Source organism: Schistocerca cancellata, chromosome 4, assembly GCF_023864275.1.
Source record: "Schistocerca cancellata isolate TAMUIC-IGC-003103 chromosome 4, iqSchCanc2.1, whole genome shotgun sequence".
In the NCBI taxonomy this organism is placed as follows: domain Eukaryota; kingdom Metazoa; phylum Arthropoda; class Insecta; order Orthoptera; family Acrididae; genus Schistocerca; species Schistocerca cancellata.
Window position 1 is genome coordinate 44,748,511 of NC_064629.1, and position 15,944 is coordinate 44,764,454.

The window sequence follows — 15,944 nt, forward strand, 5'->3', positions numbered from 1 at the left end:
CCCGGATTGCTGAAGCATTAAAGGCAAATGTTCTAGACGAGCAGAGAGTGTGGGTTTGAGTTCCGGTCCAGCACAAATTTTCAGCTTTCACTTTTCAATACCCTTAGGTAGTTGAAGTTCTGATTTCTCATAATATAATTTCTTTATGGCAACTGTGCCACCAGTGGTGTCTGTTCTGTTGTACATGTCTGACAGAATAGACACTACTTATCAGTAGGAAACGAATGACGAGCAGTGGTATGAGGTACCCCTGCCATGCACTATAGGGCACCTTGTGGAGTATGTATGTAGATGTAGATGTACTAAGAAATGTGCGGTTCATATATTCCGTTTATGTATTTCCTGTGAGGAGGAACAAGCTGGGAAAGCTCTTGCAAAGCAAAATACAAAACTGGACGGCACAGATTAACACATTGAATCTTGTTTAAAAATTTGAAAACTATTTTGGTCCCATTATGGCCTCAGATTATGAGATTATTCTGTAAATCTCTTAGTTGAAACATATTGTTTTGAGGAGTGTGTGGAAGGAGGAGAAATCAGCATTAAATTTGTGTTGTTCATTGTAATCTGTTAGTAAATGAAACATTTGCTCTCACTGAATGTTTACAGCAGTATTTAGGCCTCTGCAGCTCAGTATGTAGAACAGAAATTTCTTTGTACCCGATGCCATAGTTACTTATTTTTAGTTTAGCATTTAGTGCTAATGGACAGTCACAAGTACATTAACAACTATAAACAGAAATTTTAAATAATTAATTAAATATAGGGGTAGCTTGACATATTTCTCAAAGGGCTGTGGCAGCCCGAACGATATGTGGCACCATCTGCGCCACCTCGCTGTGGTCACAACTTGGAGAATCGTTGTCATCCTTATCTGTTGAGAGTAGCAGCTGTTCCCCATCCCACATCCAATTTGGTTCAGTTTGTGCCAGGTGACATGTGGAAGATAGAAGCCAGGGAATTTGATAGTTGGGTTTTGAACTTACAAGTAACCTTTCTGAGGTAAAGATGACCTCTCCAGTTTCCAGGTGGCCACAGGTTTGAAACTGTTCTTTAACTGTCTCATGACAGTCCTCTGGGCTAGGTGGCAAGATTTCATTTGGTTTGTAGAACCTTGCTGAATTATATTGTGTATGGGGAGAGATTGGTTCTACCATATTCCTGCCCATCACTGAGCAAGAATTTGCTGTCTTCTGACATGAGGTCGAATGACGTTGCTTAGTGCTGGGACCCACTGAACAAGTATAGTGAGAATCATATTGGATATGATGTGTGTGACTTAAACATCCATTAGGTGGATGTGGGAACAGTTGACCTATATGAACAATACCCAGATGATTAATAAACTAAAGCCAATGTTGCTGTTCCGAGAGTGTTTGCATCAACTCCCTTCAAAATTCCAGTTCATTTTTGCAATAAATTTTGGTCCCTGTCCATTTTTTCTGCCATTGTTCAAAGGCAAATGAGGTGGTCAAACTCACCACCAAGTACTTTGAATTGCTACTGCATTGTAATAGACTGTCTTCAAATACTGTGGACAGTAGTTCACATAGTTGTTGCTCAGATGGGATGTTGCAACATCTATCTTTAGGGGGGTTTGGTTTTAGCTTCCACCTCCTGAAACACTCATCCAATACACACAACTTCTTTGTCACCATTTCTTCTGTCTCTGAGAGATTGGTCTGTTGGATTACTTAAAGATGTCATCCGCCTATATAAATTTACGAGACATCGGAATAGGTTCACCTTGAAAGTATGCTACATGCGTTCTCTGGGTAGCACTAATAGTGCAGTAGTGAACAGTTGCAGCCATGCTGTTCTCTTGGACTTCACAGCTTTGACAAAAACAATTCTTCAAACAGTATTCATCAAGACTCACAATTTCATACATGTACATTCAGCTCAAAGTTAACTTTATGCCAGCTTAATGTTGAAGGCAGTGAGCAGAGCTGAGTGTGATTACATGTTGAAGATCCGTAAATTCCACTCTGCTGATGTCGTGGTTCTTACAGCCAGTAAGGTATTATGATGTGGGAGAATGTGTGCCTGCTAAGTGGGTGGCCTGAGTTTGCTTGCTGGTCATTCAAGAATTTGTAAACAAAATTAAATGTTCTAAGAACATTTCCATGAAGCATACATTCTTTTATAGAAGACCAGTAATTATGAATTTAGATTTGCATTGAAAGCTGTTTTTTTGTGTTCAGTATGTAATTGAAAATAAGAGAACTTGCATTTTTCGAAGGGGGGGAGGGGGAGGACCTGGGATTAAATATGTGATAATTAGCATATCTTTGAGGAATTTTATATTTAAATGACACGTGTATTGAAAATGCATAGAAAAAAAGAAAAAAAAGATAATGACTGAAATGACATTCGAACCAGCAATTATCAGTCTCAAGTACTACTGATATGAAGTCTGTTCAAGAAATTCCAGAACTTTGTCCACAAGATTTTTCTACACTTATCTTTTACTTATTGGTCTCCGCAATTGATACACGGCTCCCAAAGCCCTTTCCACTTCTTGGAGCAGTCTTGATACTGTCTTGCTGGATTGTGCGAAGCGCCATCTGCAATTATTTTTTATCTTGTCTATTGTTGCAAATCTTCATCCTTCAATGGGGTTTCCAAGTTTGGAAATAAAAAAAAAAGTCTGCAGGGGCCAGGTCAGGAGAGTATGGAGGATGAGGTATCATAGTGATTTCGTTTTTTGTGCAATAGTCAAGCACTAGCAGTGATGAATGTGTGAGTGTGCTTTCAATACGCAAGAGCCATGAAATGTCTCACCACATTTAACACTGTTTCCTTCTCATATTTTCTCACAGGCGTCGCAGCACATCCTGGTCGTACTATCAATTAAAAGTTTGTCCCTGTGGAACAAACTCATATGATGAACTACTCCTTCAAAGTCATAGAAAACTATCAGCATGGCTTTGACATTTGACCTGAGCTGATGAGCTTTTATTGATTTTGGAGAACCTTTCTTGGCCCATTGCGAAGACTGAACCTGGGTTTCAAAATCATAACTGTAGACCCACGTCTCATCACTAGATATGATTCTCTTAAGGAACAGCTCATTCTCATTTGCGCTATCCAAGAGCTCTTCACAGATTGTGAGGTAAAGGTCTTTCTAGTCTTGACTCGCAAGCCCTGGGATGAACTTGGCGGTATCATGATGCATTCCAAGATGCTGCATCAGGGTTTCATGGCATGATACAACTAAAATGTTACATTCTTCTGCAATTCCTCAGACGGTCAGTCTTTGATTGGCACAATTTCGTTGATGTTCCTGACATTAGCTTCATCAGCAGACATCGAAGGGTGTCCTGAAAGAGGGTCATCTTTAATTCCTGTGTTGCCATTTTTAAACTGTGTGAACCATTCGTGACACCGAGTACAGCTTAAGCACACATCACTGTAGGCTTCCTACATTATTTGGTGTGTCTCTGTAAAGGTTTTCTTGAGATTCATGCAAAATTTAAAGCAGATGCGTTGCCCCTGTAACTCTGCCATTTCGAAATTCGCGAACTATGCGACACAATGAACAGCATTGAACAATAACCAACAGGCATACAACAATGAAACTTGTGGCAGTTACACATTAAACTCAGGCATGGGATGCCAACCGCATTTTGCTCCAGCACACCATTGGTGCAAAATTATGAATGTTCCGGAACTTTTTGAACAGACCTCTTATTTCTTTTCTCCATTAATATGTATCTTGTGCTTCACTGTAAAACTCGTAGAACATGCACTTTTATTTAAAAATTTGCGTTGGCCAGGATCGAACTCAGACCACCCACATGGTAGGTGAGCATTTTACCCCAGTGCCACATAGCCCTTCAAGTAAGTGATGTTGATTTATGGAATTAGAGGTACTCAGAAAACTTAAAGATCGATTTTCTCAAGAATTTCTGAGAGTTGCGCTGAACTGCTTGAGGGCATGTGTATTGGTGTTCTGCACTTAGCATACCATAAATATAAAAAATTATCCAATTGCCACGTGGTCTGCTGTAAGCAGAAAAAGTGGGTGATACAGAAAAATTTATTCAGATGATGACATATGTGAATGTGTTGCAGTAGGCTTGATGGGTGGACAAGATAAAGACATTAACGTGTAATGTTGCAACACCCATGTGCGCCAGCTTAAAATAGAAACAAGCTGTGAGAAATTTCTGTTATAAACAGACAAGATATCGTGCCCCATTTAAGAGTATGCAGAATTATATAAATAATTGTAAACCCAGGAACCATCTGCACACCCATGATTATAGGCAGATACTTCATTGAGTCATAGTAAATAGAATAAGCCTGGTAATGAGAGTATTAAAACATGTCTTGGAAGTGAAGTAATACAAGAAAATATATAATGAAAGATAAATTTCCCCCAATGGTTCTTGTTAACTTAAGCGAGAGAGGTAAATGCGTTATAGAAAGTTGTTGGTCTTTCACTTACTGTATTTTGAAGTTACCCTTTTGGTCGCTGATTTCATTTAGATGATTTAAGTTACATTCCTGATGTAGAGGCATAGTCTATTGTTAATGGATGGTTATGTTGCTAGACAGTCACTTTCCTATCAATATATTATGACTCTTATGTATTATAATTTACAATTATATGGGCTGCTTTCTCGTATTATTTCATAAATGGAAAAACAATGTGTAATATTTAGTATATTTTAAGCAGACAGTAATGGACCAATTTGGTTTAATTACACTTTAAAAAATCCCCACAGAAAGATTTACACTGTCAGCAGCAAGTACCCAGTTGTGCCAACCATTGTCCTCGTACAAAAGTTTTGTAATTAGATAATATTCCCTCAGAATCAAGTGTGAAAAACAAATAACATATGTAATTACCAGCTCTTGTTGAAACCACATATTATCAATCAGTGGCTGCAGTTGTAGGCACAGGTGATTTTATTTCAATATTGTTAACACAAATCTGTAGACAACATCAACAGTGTGTCATTAGCAATAGCTGCCAATCGTGTGATGTTATCTTCAGAATCCATTTAGCAAATAGAAAATATATTTGATAACTTATATTATTAGTGAATATGCTTGATATTTTGGCAATAACTTCACAAAGTGCATAACAGTGTCTGTATTCCTGTACGAAACTTAATCTTTTTAGATGTTTTACTTAGAAAAGACAGTGTAATCTCTAATCAGCTGTTAACAGCATTAGATTGAATGCCATTGCATTATAAAGACATACATATTTTCAAGTACGATAATACGTATCACAGTAAGATATTAAAAGGAACGGATCTAGGCAGAGGACGGGGGGATGAAATAGAGAGTGAAAGAACAAAAAGGAACATTGCTGTTTCAGAGTCTGAAATATATCATTGTTGTATAAAAAGTGGAATTCAAAGAAGATTAATGTGGATTATAGATGTGTGTGATATATGCTGTCAGGTATATAGGCAGCCTTAATTGTACATCTGTGCTGTGTGCTTTACTTTATCCACTGAAACTAATATTTAAGTGGTCTCGGACTGTACACAGAACTTCAAAAAATGTTTGAAATGTCCTCTTCAGTATGCCTAATTCTGACGGAAAATTTGGTACGTATCGTGTCAAACTGAAACCTAAAGAGGTGAACTTACTCCTCGTACGTGCAATGCTGTTCATTGTAATGAAATGCTGTCGGTGAATGGAAACAATTGGTGCTTCTTTCATTTTTTTTTAATTGTGTTGTAACATGTTATAGATAAATGTGGAAACTTCATGAGAAGGGAGTGGATGGAATGAACTCTTCAAGAGAATTGAGAGACTGGAATGAAAACAATAACAAATGTACCAGCAAAAATGCATACAAGTGTTACAAATGGCATACTGAAAAATAATGTATATAAGTAGCATCAAAGCTACACCTACCAATTCATGGGATATAGCAAGAGAAACCACGGAGGTAGTGACCACATTCACTTATCTCGGTTGCCAGATCTCTGCCGATGGCGACTGCAGCCACGAAATCCGGAGATGCCTGTCGCTCGGTAGACAGGCGATGTCGAACCTCGACGACGTTATAAGGTCCTGAGATATAACACTAGCGACAAAGATCCATATTGTGAGGGCTATGGTCTTTCCAGTTGTGATGTACCGATGTGAGACCTGGACCATTAGAAAGGCCGAACGGCGAAGAATTGACTTCTTCAAATTGTGGTGTCGGAGGAAACTTCTTAGAGTTCCGTGGACTGCAAAGAGAACTGACAGATCAATATTGGATCAAATAAAACCAGATTTCTCCCTGGAAGGTCTAATGTTAAAACAAAAGCTGACCTACTTCGGACACAAAATGCGAAGGCATGCCTCACTGGAAAAAACATTAATGCTGGGGAAGATTGAAGGAACTAGAAGAAGAGGACGTCAGAGGATGAGGTGGATCGATGGCATCACAGAAGCAATGTGTTCCAACCTGGAAGGTCTACAGGAGAAAGTGCAAGACAGAAAAAACTGGCGTGATTTGGTTCATGGGGTCACGAAGAGTTGGAACCGACTAAACGAATAGAGAGAGAGAGAGAGAGAGAGAGAGAGAGAGAGAGAGAGAGAGAGAGAGAGAGCATCAAAAGCTAGCCTATTCGTTGCTTATGAAGGAATACTGGACAAAACGAAGGCCAACAAATGTTGATTACGTGTGGTCCTAAGTGATCCATCCGCAAAGAAGCCAGGGAAGAAGTAGAAGAAGAAGAAGAAGAAGAATAAGAAGAAAGATGTACATAAAAATTATACACAAACCAAATGCCACAGGAAGAGGTGGAAAAGAGAATGAACTTAAAAGCAGTGTATAATCTCTAAGGGAACAGACAAAGCCTTAGTTAGTGCTAATGATAAATGGAGCACTGAAAGGAATATATCTTGCGTCCTCCATTTGTTTTCCCATTTAAATGAAGTTTCATTTGTTACTTTGGAAAAATCATTATTTGTAGCTCTCTTGCAAAATGCTCCATCTGATTACTGTTAAAAAATTATTTTCAGATTGATATCAAATTTTGTGCTTTTTACGGAAAGCAGTTGAGTTGTCATTCAGCTTCTCCCAAAACCTTACTCACTGTATATCCTTCTTAATATTTTACCTTATAATCTCTTACATTTTGTCAATTCCTATGCAGGTGATGAACTTGCCATGTTGTAAATGGGGCTGTCGGACTTGCTGTAGCATTCCAGAGTAGAAACAACCCTCTGTTTGTCTATGTTTTCTGCCTACTCCAGTGTTGGTAATTTTTTTTCATTCACGAAAAGTAGTGTTTTTCTTTGTGTGTGTCATTTTGAGACTGGTTTTGGGGCTTTTTGTCGTGACACGTAACTTCTTTGTATTCCAACCGAGCAAGGTATCTGTCTTACATATTATGAATCTGGTTACATATATCAATTCTGCATGCTATTTTTGTATTACTTTACAACTAAACCTTCTATTTTGTTTCATATCTACAACCTGACAAAACTTAAATTTGGCTGATGACAGGAGCATGCACATTAACCCCTAAGGTACAGCACACACTACACCGGTGTTGAGACTCGGTACCTTTTTCATCTCGTTTAAATTCTGCATCTAATTTCTTTTGATAGCAACATTGTGTTGTTTATCTTCCTTAAACTGTCCTATTCAGTGATCATGATGTAATTAGAGCCTTTTTTGCATCACTAGAATTGATAAAATTGAAAAAAAAGGGGCAAATTCAGGAAATTACCATTTTCAGTGGTACTGCAGCAAAATGCTAGAGGCTGTTTGCTCCTCCCTCCTTTACTGACAAAAAGTGAACAGGTGATATGCTCTAATAATCTCAGTGTGAATGGAACAATCCATCCTCACAGAAAGAGAAGCCTCTTCATTTACAATGTAGTATGTCTTCAGTCATGTACGTTTTAGAAATTATGTGGTATGATTAAACCAAGTAATGTAATAGTAACAAGTTAATAGTTTTTTATGATGATCACCAGAAACAGCATGTTTTGACGTAGTTTTTGTAAATTGAGTTTAAATCACAGCCATTTACTAGAGAGATAAGTGTGTATCCAGAGCAAGTCAAAATTTTTTTCTAGTCACTTACGTACAGTTTAAATTATTTGTAACCTAAAATGAACCTTCAGTACCTGAATTGGTGTTGAACAGGGTTTTTAATTTTATAAAGAATATTACTGTGATGAGTGTCAGTTAATTTCCTGTAAATACACTGAGATGACAAAAGCATGGGATAGCGATACACACAGATATATAGAGATGGTGGCAGTATCACATACGCAAGGTATAAAAGGGCAGTGCATTAGCAGAGCTGTCATTTGTACTCAGGTGATTCATGTGAAAAGGTTTATGGCTGCATGGTGGGAATTAAGAGTCTGATCCACAGTGTCAATAATGTGCCGAGAATACCAGATTTCAGGCATTAATTCTCACCATGAACAACTCAGTGGCTGGTGGCCTTCACTTAATGACAGAGAGCAACAGTGTTTGCATTGAGTTGTCAGTCCTAACAGGCAAGCAACACTGCATGACATAACTGCAAAATCAATGCGGGACATACAACATATCTGTTAGGATAGTGCAAAAAATTTTGTGTGTTTATGAGCTTTGGCAGATGACCAATGCGAAGGCCTCTGAGAACACAACATTGCCTGCAGCACTTCTCCTGGGCTCATGACCATATTGGTTGGACCCTAGATGTCTGGAAGACTGGCACCTGGTCAGATGAGCCCTGATTTCGGATGGTAACAGCAAATGGTAAGGTTCGAGTGGCGCAGACCCCACAAAGTCATGGACTCAAATAGTAACAAGGCACTGTGCAAGCTGGTGGCTGTTCGATAAAGGTGTGGACCGTATTTACATGGAATGTACTGGGTCCTCTGGTCCAACTGAGCTGATCACTGACTGGGAATTGTTACATTCAGCTATTTGGAGACCATTTGTGGCCATCATGTTCCCAAGCAACAATGGTATTTTTATGGATCACAATGGACCATGCCACTGGGCCACAATTGTTTGTGATTGGTTGGATAACATTCTGGTAAATTCGAGTGACCAATTTGCCCACGTAGATCACTCCACATGAATCCTATTAAGCATTTATGGGAGATAATTGAGAGGTCAGTTCATGCGCAAAAGCCTTCACTGGCAACAATTTCGCAGTTGTGGATGGCTATAGAGGTAGCGTGGCTCAGTATTCTTGCAGAGGACTTCCAATTAAGTGTTGAGTCCATGACATGGTAAGTTGCTGCCCTATGGTGGACAAAAGGAGGTCCCACGTGTTATGTGGAGGTTTCTCATGATTTTTGTTACCTCAGTGTAAATATTTCATTTGATATTTTATAAACTTATAAATTGACACAGCCTATCTTTTCTCAATAATATATGCATCCTACATTAAATTGATGAAATGATTGTAGCTTACTAGTCACCAAATGTGGTAAGTGTCGAACAGTCCTAGTGCAGCAGCCTCACTGAGTCAAGTAGTGATTTCAACTAGATGTATGGTTTGGCCTTTGAAGAGGCATGGTGTGAGGAGAACATGGTAGGCAAAATATGTGTAGGTTAATTTTAAAGGTGCCCACATAATGTACAATAACATTTTCAACAATTGCGTTGTGCATTTGGCCATAGGCGTAGTCAGGCAGTAGCTATCCATGCTGGAGGATAATGTATTTGTCGTCACACCTGTGTGGAATATGCCTGCTTTCACAGGTCATCAATTTGTTGCTCAATACCTCTTATACTTGATAAGTAATGACTCATCCTCAACATCATTAGCACTGCAGGTTTTCTTGTTGTTTCATTTCCAGCTCCCCTGTTTGCCCCACATTTAAACAGTTATTACTCTATCCCGCATATAGTATTTACTTTGATATGCATTATACCTGTCTTACATAGTGATGCTGAGGTTGCTAGCTCCTCATGCTGGAGTTCATGTTTGTTGTTTACATGAGCAAGAGTGATCCACCACAGCAAATGCCCTGAAGTTAAAATTGTATGGCAAATCTTATTTCATAGGAAAAATATTAGCAGCTGGTTGTGAAGTAATGGAACAGATAATCTCTTCTCCTCCTCCTCCCACCCCTTCACAGTGACACACACACACACACACACACACACACACACACAAACGTGTGCATGCATTCTCCCCCCCCCCCCCTCCCTCCTTTCCTCCCCACCCCCACCAGCTCGCAACCAAGTATTCCAGTCCAAAGCACTATTTTGTGATATAATTTAAATAACTGTAGTGAAGATCATTTTCGAAAATCTTTTTTAAATTATGGCACAGAAAAAACAGTATGAGGACAGAATAATAACTGTTTCTCATGCAAGATTATCAGGAAGGTTATTTAAGATATGCATTTATAAGAAAATCTATTTAAGTAAGATGATTTTTTTTAAGCCCTCCCTGTCCTTTACATAAACACAGTGATTGGCATGTTTTATTTACAAACAGTAATTATACATTTTTATATTTTTTATCTTTCTAATATTTTCTGTTGGAAATATTTACTAGCTTTGTGTATTAACATGTAGGATTTCTTTTGTAGAAGCTCTGTGGATTTCTCAATTGTGGGTTGACCAGTATTCCTGCATGGTGGTAGTTTTGAAAGGTTTGACTTGGCACTTTTATTGCTCAGCTTTTTATTAATGTTTGCATTTGGTTATGTTTCAGTATTTGTGATGATAAAATGCTTATGTAATTATTGATAACCGCATTTTGTGCTTGCAAAATACTCATGCATGATGTTATTTTGTTTAATGTGGCTTTTTCTGGCTTTAAATACTTCAGACCAACAACATATTACTAACACATTCATGTAAAGACATGAAAACTTTACTGAGTTATGTTGAAATGAATGTGAGTAGCAGTATTTAGGTGAAGAAAGTACATATAGGAGATAGAAGGTTAAAATATAGTGAATATGGAAGGTGCCAAATGAAAGTAATTTACGAAACTATTGATCATTGAGTGAATTAGATTGAAATAATGTCCAAGCACTCAAAATGTTAAAGCCATGGGCAGTCACTTTATGAAACAGTGTAAACTTATCCATCTTAAATACACTTCATGATAACAAGGCTTAAAATTGTTTTACTAGTGTTGACAAAAGTGGTGGTGGTGGTGGTGGTGGTGGTCGGAGCACACTACCAGTTCAATTGAATTGGTAACTGAATTTCCTCCCTTCTGTACAGAAGGTTAAAATTTTTTCTCTTTACTACCCCCCCCCTCCCCCCACCTCTCCTTATCACTCCATTCCTCCTTCAACCTAAGCCTCTTTGCCTTACACCACTACCCCTTATCAGGTTCTCCCCTGCCCCTCACAGCCCTGTGTTCCACCACATGCCTCATGGCCCCCGAACTCACCCAACAATCCACTACCCTCCACACCAAGCAAGATGTAGCAGTGGTTAGCATACTGGACTCTCATTTGGAAGGATAACTATTTAAATCCCATCTGACTATCCACATTTAGGTTTCCTGTGGCTTTTCTAAATTGCTTCCGGTAAATTTGAAGTGGTTTCTTTAAAAGGGTGTAGCCAGTTTCCTTCTCCATCAATTAAACATTCTGAGTTTTGGCTCCATCTATAATGACCTCGTTGTTGATGGGACATTATGCCTAATCTTCCTTCCTTCCTTCCTTCCTTCCTTGACAGCGCCCCTGGCCCAAACTCACTGCCTGCCACCCCACCATTTAAAACACCCCAGCCTTTCTCTCCCTCCATCTACCCTGCTAGCCCCTCTTCCTTCCCCTGCGTCAACTTCCTTCCTATCTCCCTCCCCCTGCCCTGCCTGATACACACTCTCTCTCTCTCTCTCTCTCTCTCTCTCTCTCTCTCTCTCTCTCTCTGTTCCTTCTGATCACCTTTTCTGTGTTGCTCCCCTCCTCTTGTCCTTTCTCTGTCATTCTCCCCTGCCCTCCCACTGGCCCTCCCCCTCACTGCTCCACCCTGTCTGGCCATCTGTGCCTCCCCCTTACTCCCCCCCCCTTACTCCCCCCCCCCCTCATCTCTCTCTCTCTCTCTCTCTCTCTCTCTCTCTCTCTCTTTCTCTTTGCCTGCTTTTGTTTTTGCATCACCTTTTTGTGCTTTGTGCTTTGTGTTTATAATTCAAGTCTAATTATTTTTTGTCATTTTTTCCCTTTGTTTTGTTTTTTTTGCTTTTATTGCCTTTACTGGCTCTTTGTTTTTACTAAACCATTCCCTGCCCTAAAAAAAGATGAAAATATGAATTCTTGGAAATTATTGTTTTCCCTGGTTTTGTTGACTTTGTATTGTCACTTTGTTCATTTGTGATTCGACAAATTTTCCGTGAAACTTAACAGAAAATGTTTCTATTTAATAACATACAAGGGAACCAGTGACAAAGCTTTTTCACCAAGCTTCATATTTCTTGAGGCGTTGTTCTGTGATAATTAGTGAATTGTTAATATTAATGTCTTTTGATGTTTTAATTGAAGAACTGCTGAGTGAAGCACGGAATAAAGCACAGTCTGCTGAGGAACAAGTATTACTGTATCAGAAGGAACTTGAAAATGTTCAGCAGAAAGTAAAGAGCTTAACGGAAGAGACGACTATTCTTCAGCAGCAACATCAGGTGAGCTCCAGTTCTGTTCCACATCAGCACTTCTAGATATTTCAGTATTCATTAGTTTCCATCCATCCTTGGGTAAAAACAACCAACATTGAACATGTAGTGTTATTTATCTTATTTTACGGAAGAATAACTCTATTTGAGATGTTTATGGGTTTTTTTTGTTGCTCCATGGTAGAACAAGTTAAAACTGAAAATCACACAAACTGCTGCTCTTCCACTATTGAGTGCATCTTATGGATCAATCTCTGGCTTATCGTGCCTTTCTGCTTAATAAATGCTAATACTCATAAGTATGCTATTGTGGCAATGTACAGAGCCCCAAAAACTAAAGATTCTTATCTGATGATGGCCTAATAGAGAGTGACAAATTCTAATAGGAAAACTCCAATTCATGTGCTTTTCACTCTTCAATATGAATAAAATGCTCAGTGTTTGTGATGACAGGGTGTGTTGTCCTTTAGAGTTGCAAATCTTTGAGAGAGATGCTATTCTAGTTTTTTCTGAAGCCAAATATTGCTCAAATTGTGTAAGTGGGGTTAAGAGACAGCTATAGTTAGTTATTTGGGTTTACTTTTTTATTTTCTCAAATGAAGAAATGTTGAAGATACAGGAGTGAAAGGAAAACCTCTCTCTTTGTTTTGTATCAGAATTTAGATGTAGTCAGCTCTATCAGAAGCAGAAAGAACTAATTTTTTTTTTTTGCAGGACATATATTCTGTAACTTGTGGATAGTGAGCCGTGAATATAATGTACATTGTTATATAGGGGAAAAGCTGTAATATTGACTTGCGTAGATGTTTATCCCACTGTTTGACTGTTGAATTTTGAGGTTCTTGATGTGACTCAAACCCACATCTGGCCATCCTGATTTTGGTTTTCCATGTTTGCCCTAAATTGCTGAAGGCAAAGGCTGGGATGGTTCCTTCGAAAGGGGACATCTGCTTTCCTTCTTCATCCTTCCTTAATCCGAGCTTGTGCTCTGTCTCTAATGACCTGATTGCCAATGGAACATTAAACACTAGTTTCCTCCTCTATCTCTACATTAAATAGGCAAGTAAAAGATAACTTAGTGTGTACACCATTTGCTGTTTTTCTTGAAAAGTGATATGTGGTTGAATACTACAAAAAATCACCAGTATTCTCCTAATGATTCTAATTTTTTGAACCTCTACTAAAAAAATCATTTTGTTACTGGGAATCATACCACCCTTTGGGCATTATGAATAGTCAGTGCTAAACGGTAAAAACTGAGGTTTAAGAACTCAGTTTTTTCTGTTAATTCATCTGTTTTCGAGGGCTACAAGTAGATAAAGGTATCTTACGCTATTATACAGACATGCAGCAGATCAGCTACTTTCTGTTGTTTTTGTATTCTATGAATGAATTGTTGTTAAGTTTTTAATTTTTCTCTGTTCCCATAATTTCCTTCCTCTATTATTATTGCATAGAAATGTCAAACAAATCTTAAATCGTTTAAAGAAAATGAAGCATTGTGTTTCATTGCTATGTCGCTTCATAAAAATATTTCCAGACTAAGGCTGGATGTCATTCTGTAATACAACGAATATCTGGCGATGACATCAAGGAACTACTGCATAGACCAGGTGGGGGCAAGTCTTGCAGACTGCACGTAAATGTGTACCTTAAGCTATGACAAACGGCAGCGGGGACATAATCGTGTTGGCAATGCTGTACCAATTCTTATGCCATGTGTTTGTTGCTCATTTTTGTTAGCATTGGCATTAAAATAGCACTGATCGCTTCCTGATTTTCTGTAATAACACAATATTTCAAACCATTGCAAATTTTATGAATAAAACTTATATATTTTATTCACCTACATCACATCTCTTCATACTTTTGCTGAAAAAATCATGCTAAAATATGTATTCATTTTGAGCATAAGAACCCACAGATGTAGGTAAGAAAAGATGTCAAAATGGGCTAAAAATAATGCCAACAGTGTTTCCCCCCTCCCAACATATGGCTCCATAATTTTGGTCATTGATAAGATTCTTTCTTTCTTTCTTTCTTTCTTTCTTTCTTTAGACCTTTTGTCCCGCTTCAATGTGGGGTCAGCCTTGTTACTATTGATTTAGCAGTGTTAGTTGCAGAGAGTGGCCGGATGCCCTTCCTGCCGCCACCCCAAATCCCGGGACGGAATTAGTGTACCCCAGCTGTCTCCATATAGTGTAAGTCATGAAATAGTGCGAACGTTTTCAGATGTCTGTGAGTCATTAACTGAGGTGAAACATGGGGACAGGGCCGGTATTCACCTAATGGGATGTGGAAAACTCCCAAAACCCACATCCAGGCTGGCTGACGCGCCTACCAGAATCCAGGAAGCAGCTCATTAGCACTCTTGGCTACTCTGGCGCATCTCATTGATAAGATACTGACAGTACTAAATTTGGAAACTTTTTGGGAATAAGTAGACAATCGTATAAAAGTGTGAAGTGCAACGAGGGGGAGGGGTGGCAATGAGGCGTAGTAGTCTTGATTTTCTTGTTTTTTTTGGATTGAAGTTTCTTGTGGTGACATCATTGTACGAAAAATTCTTACATAACTTTTCACATCAGATCTGGGTAAAATCTCAAGCTGTCATTGAAGTTCATTGTACTCATCGGGAGCAACTGACTGTCATGGCTGCTGTTTTGAGGACCATTTGTAGTGCATAGACAGCTTGCGATTGCTTAGAGTTATGTTGTCATTATGTCATGCTGCCAGAGATTGTGTTCAAGTCAGCACTTGTGGCACCTCTGCACTCTTAGGGTTGTAAACATTTCAGTACGTTTTTCTGTCTTCTCAATGCACTGTTCCCATGTGACACCACCTGTGCAGACATGAAACTATGAAGGCTGATCAACAGCGACTGAGACAAATGTTCCCCCATATATGTTTCTTACTCCATTTCAATGTTTACATGATCATTTTCAAAATGCTAACCTCCAACTTGATGCCTTTTTATAGCCTCTGCCAGTTCCTGAACACATGGTACAGGTTATTCTTTCTCAGTTCTTTGAGAATCACCTTACTTATCTTGAGCACTGCTTCAGAGTTCTCAAATCAAATGCCCCAGTGTTTTACCTTCAGTCGTGGGAATAAAAAAAAAGCGCAGAATGTTAGATCAGGGCCATAAGGCAGGCACAGTACACGTGTAATGTCAAATTGAGCCAGAAGTTGCATAACTTGATTTGTGATATGACCTTGTGCATTGTCATGACAATGCATGATGAAGTTTCCATACAGTCTCAGAAAGTTTTGGTCATTTCCTTGCCTTGTTTATTTCATTTAGCCTATATTAACATCTAGTATGCTGCTGTAACAGTAGTGTGAGGGGGACTGTATGCTGGTAAATCATTCAGTGATCTCCCC

General features: G+C 38.8%; 1 protein-coding gene across 5 annotated transcripts in view; it reads left to right on the forward strand.

Annotated features, from left to right (window-relative positions):
* The window catches only part of LOC126183319 (sarcolemmal membrane-associated protein-like), a 285,047-nt gene that overhangs the window by 204,470 nt on the left and 64,633 nt on the right, over positions 1–15,944 (forward strand). For 3 of the 5 annotated variants that reach the window (XR_007536720.1, XM_049925175.1, XM_049925176.1), the window contains exons 14-15: positions 10,522–10,584; positions 12,433–12,569. Coding sequence is in view for 4 of the 5 variants with exons in the window: in XM_049925175.1 (XP_049781132.1) it covers positions 10,522–10,584; positions 12,433–12,569 (200 nt within the window). In the remaining variant the exon portion in view is untranslated. The remainder of the gene's footprint in view (positions 1–10,521; positions 10,585–12,432; positions 12,570–15,944) is intronic. The other 2 variants (XM_049925177.1, XM_049925178.1) reach the window with 1 other exon arrangement.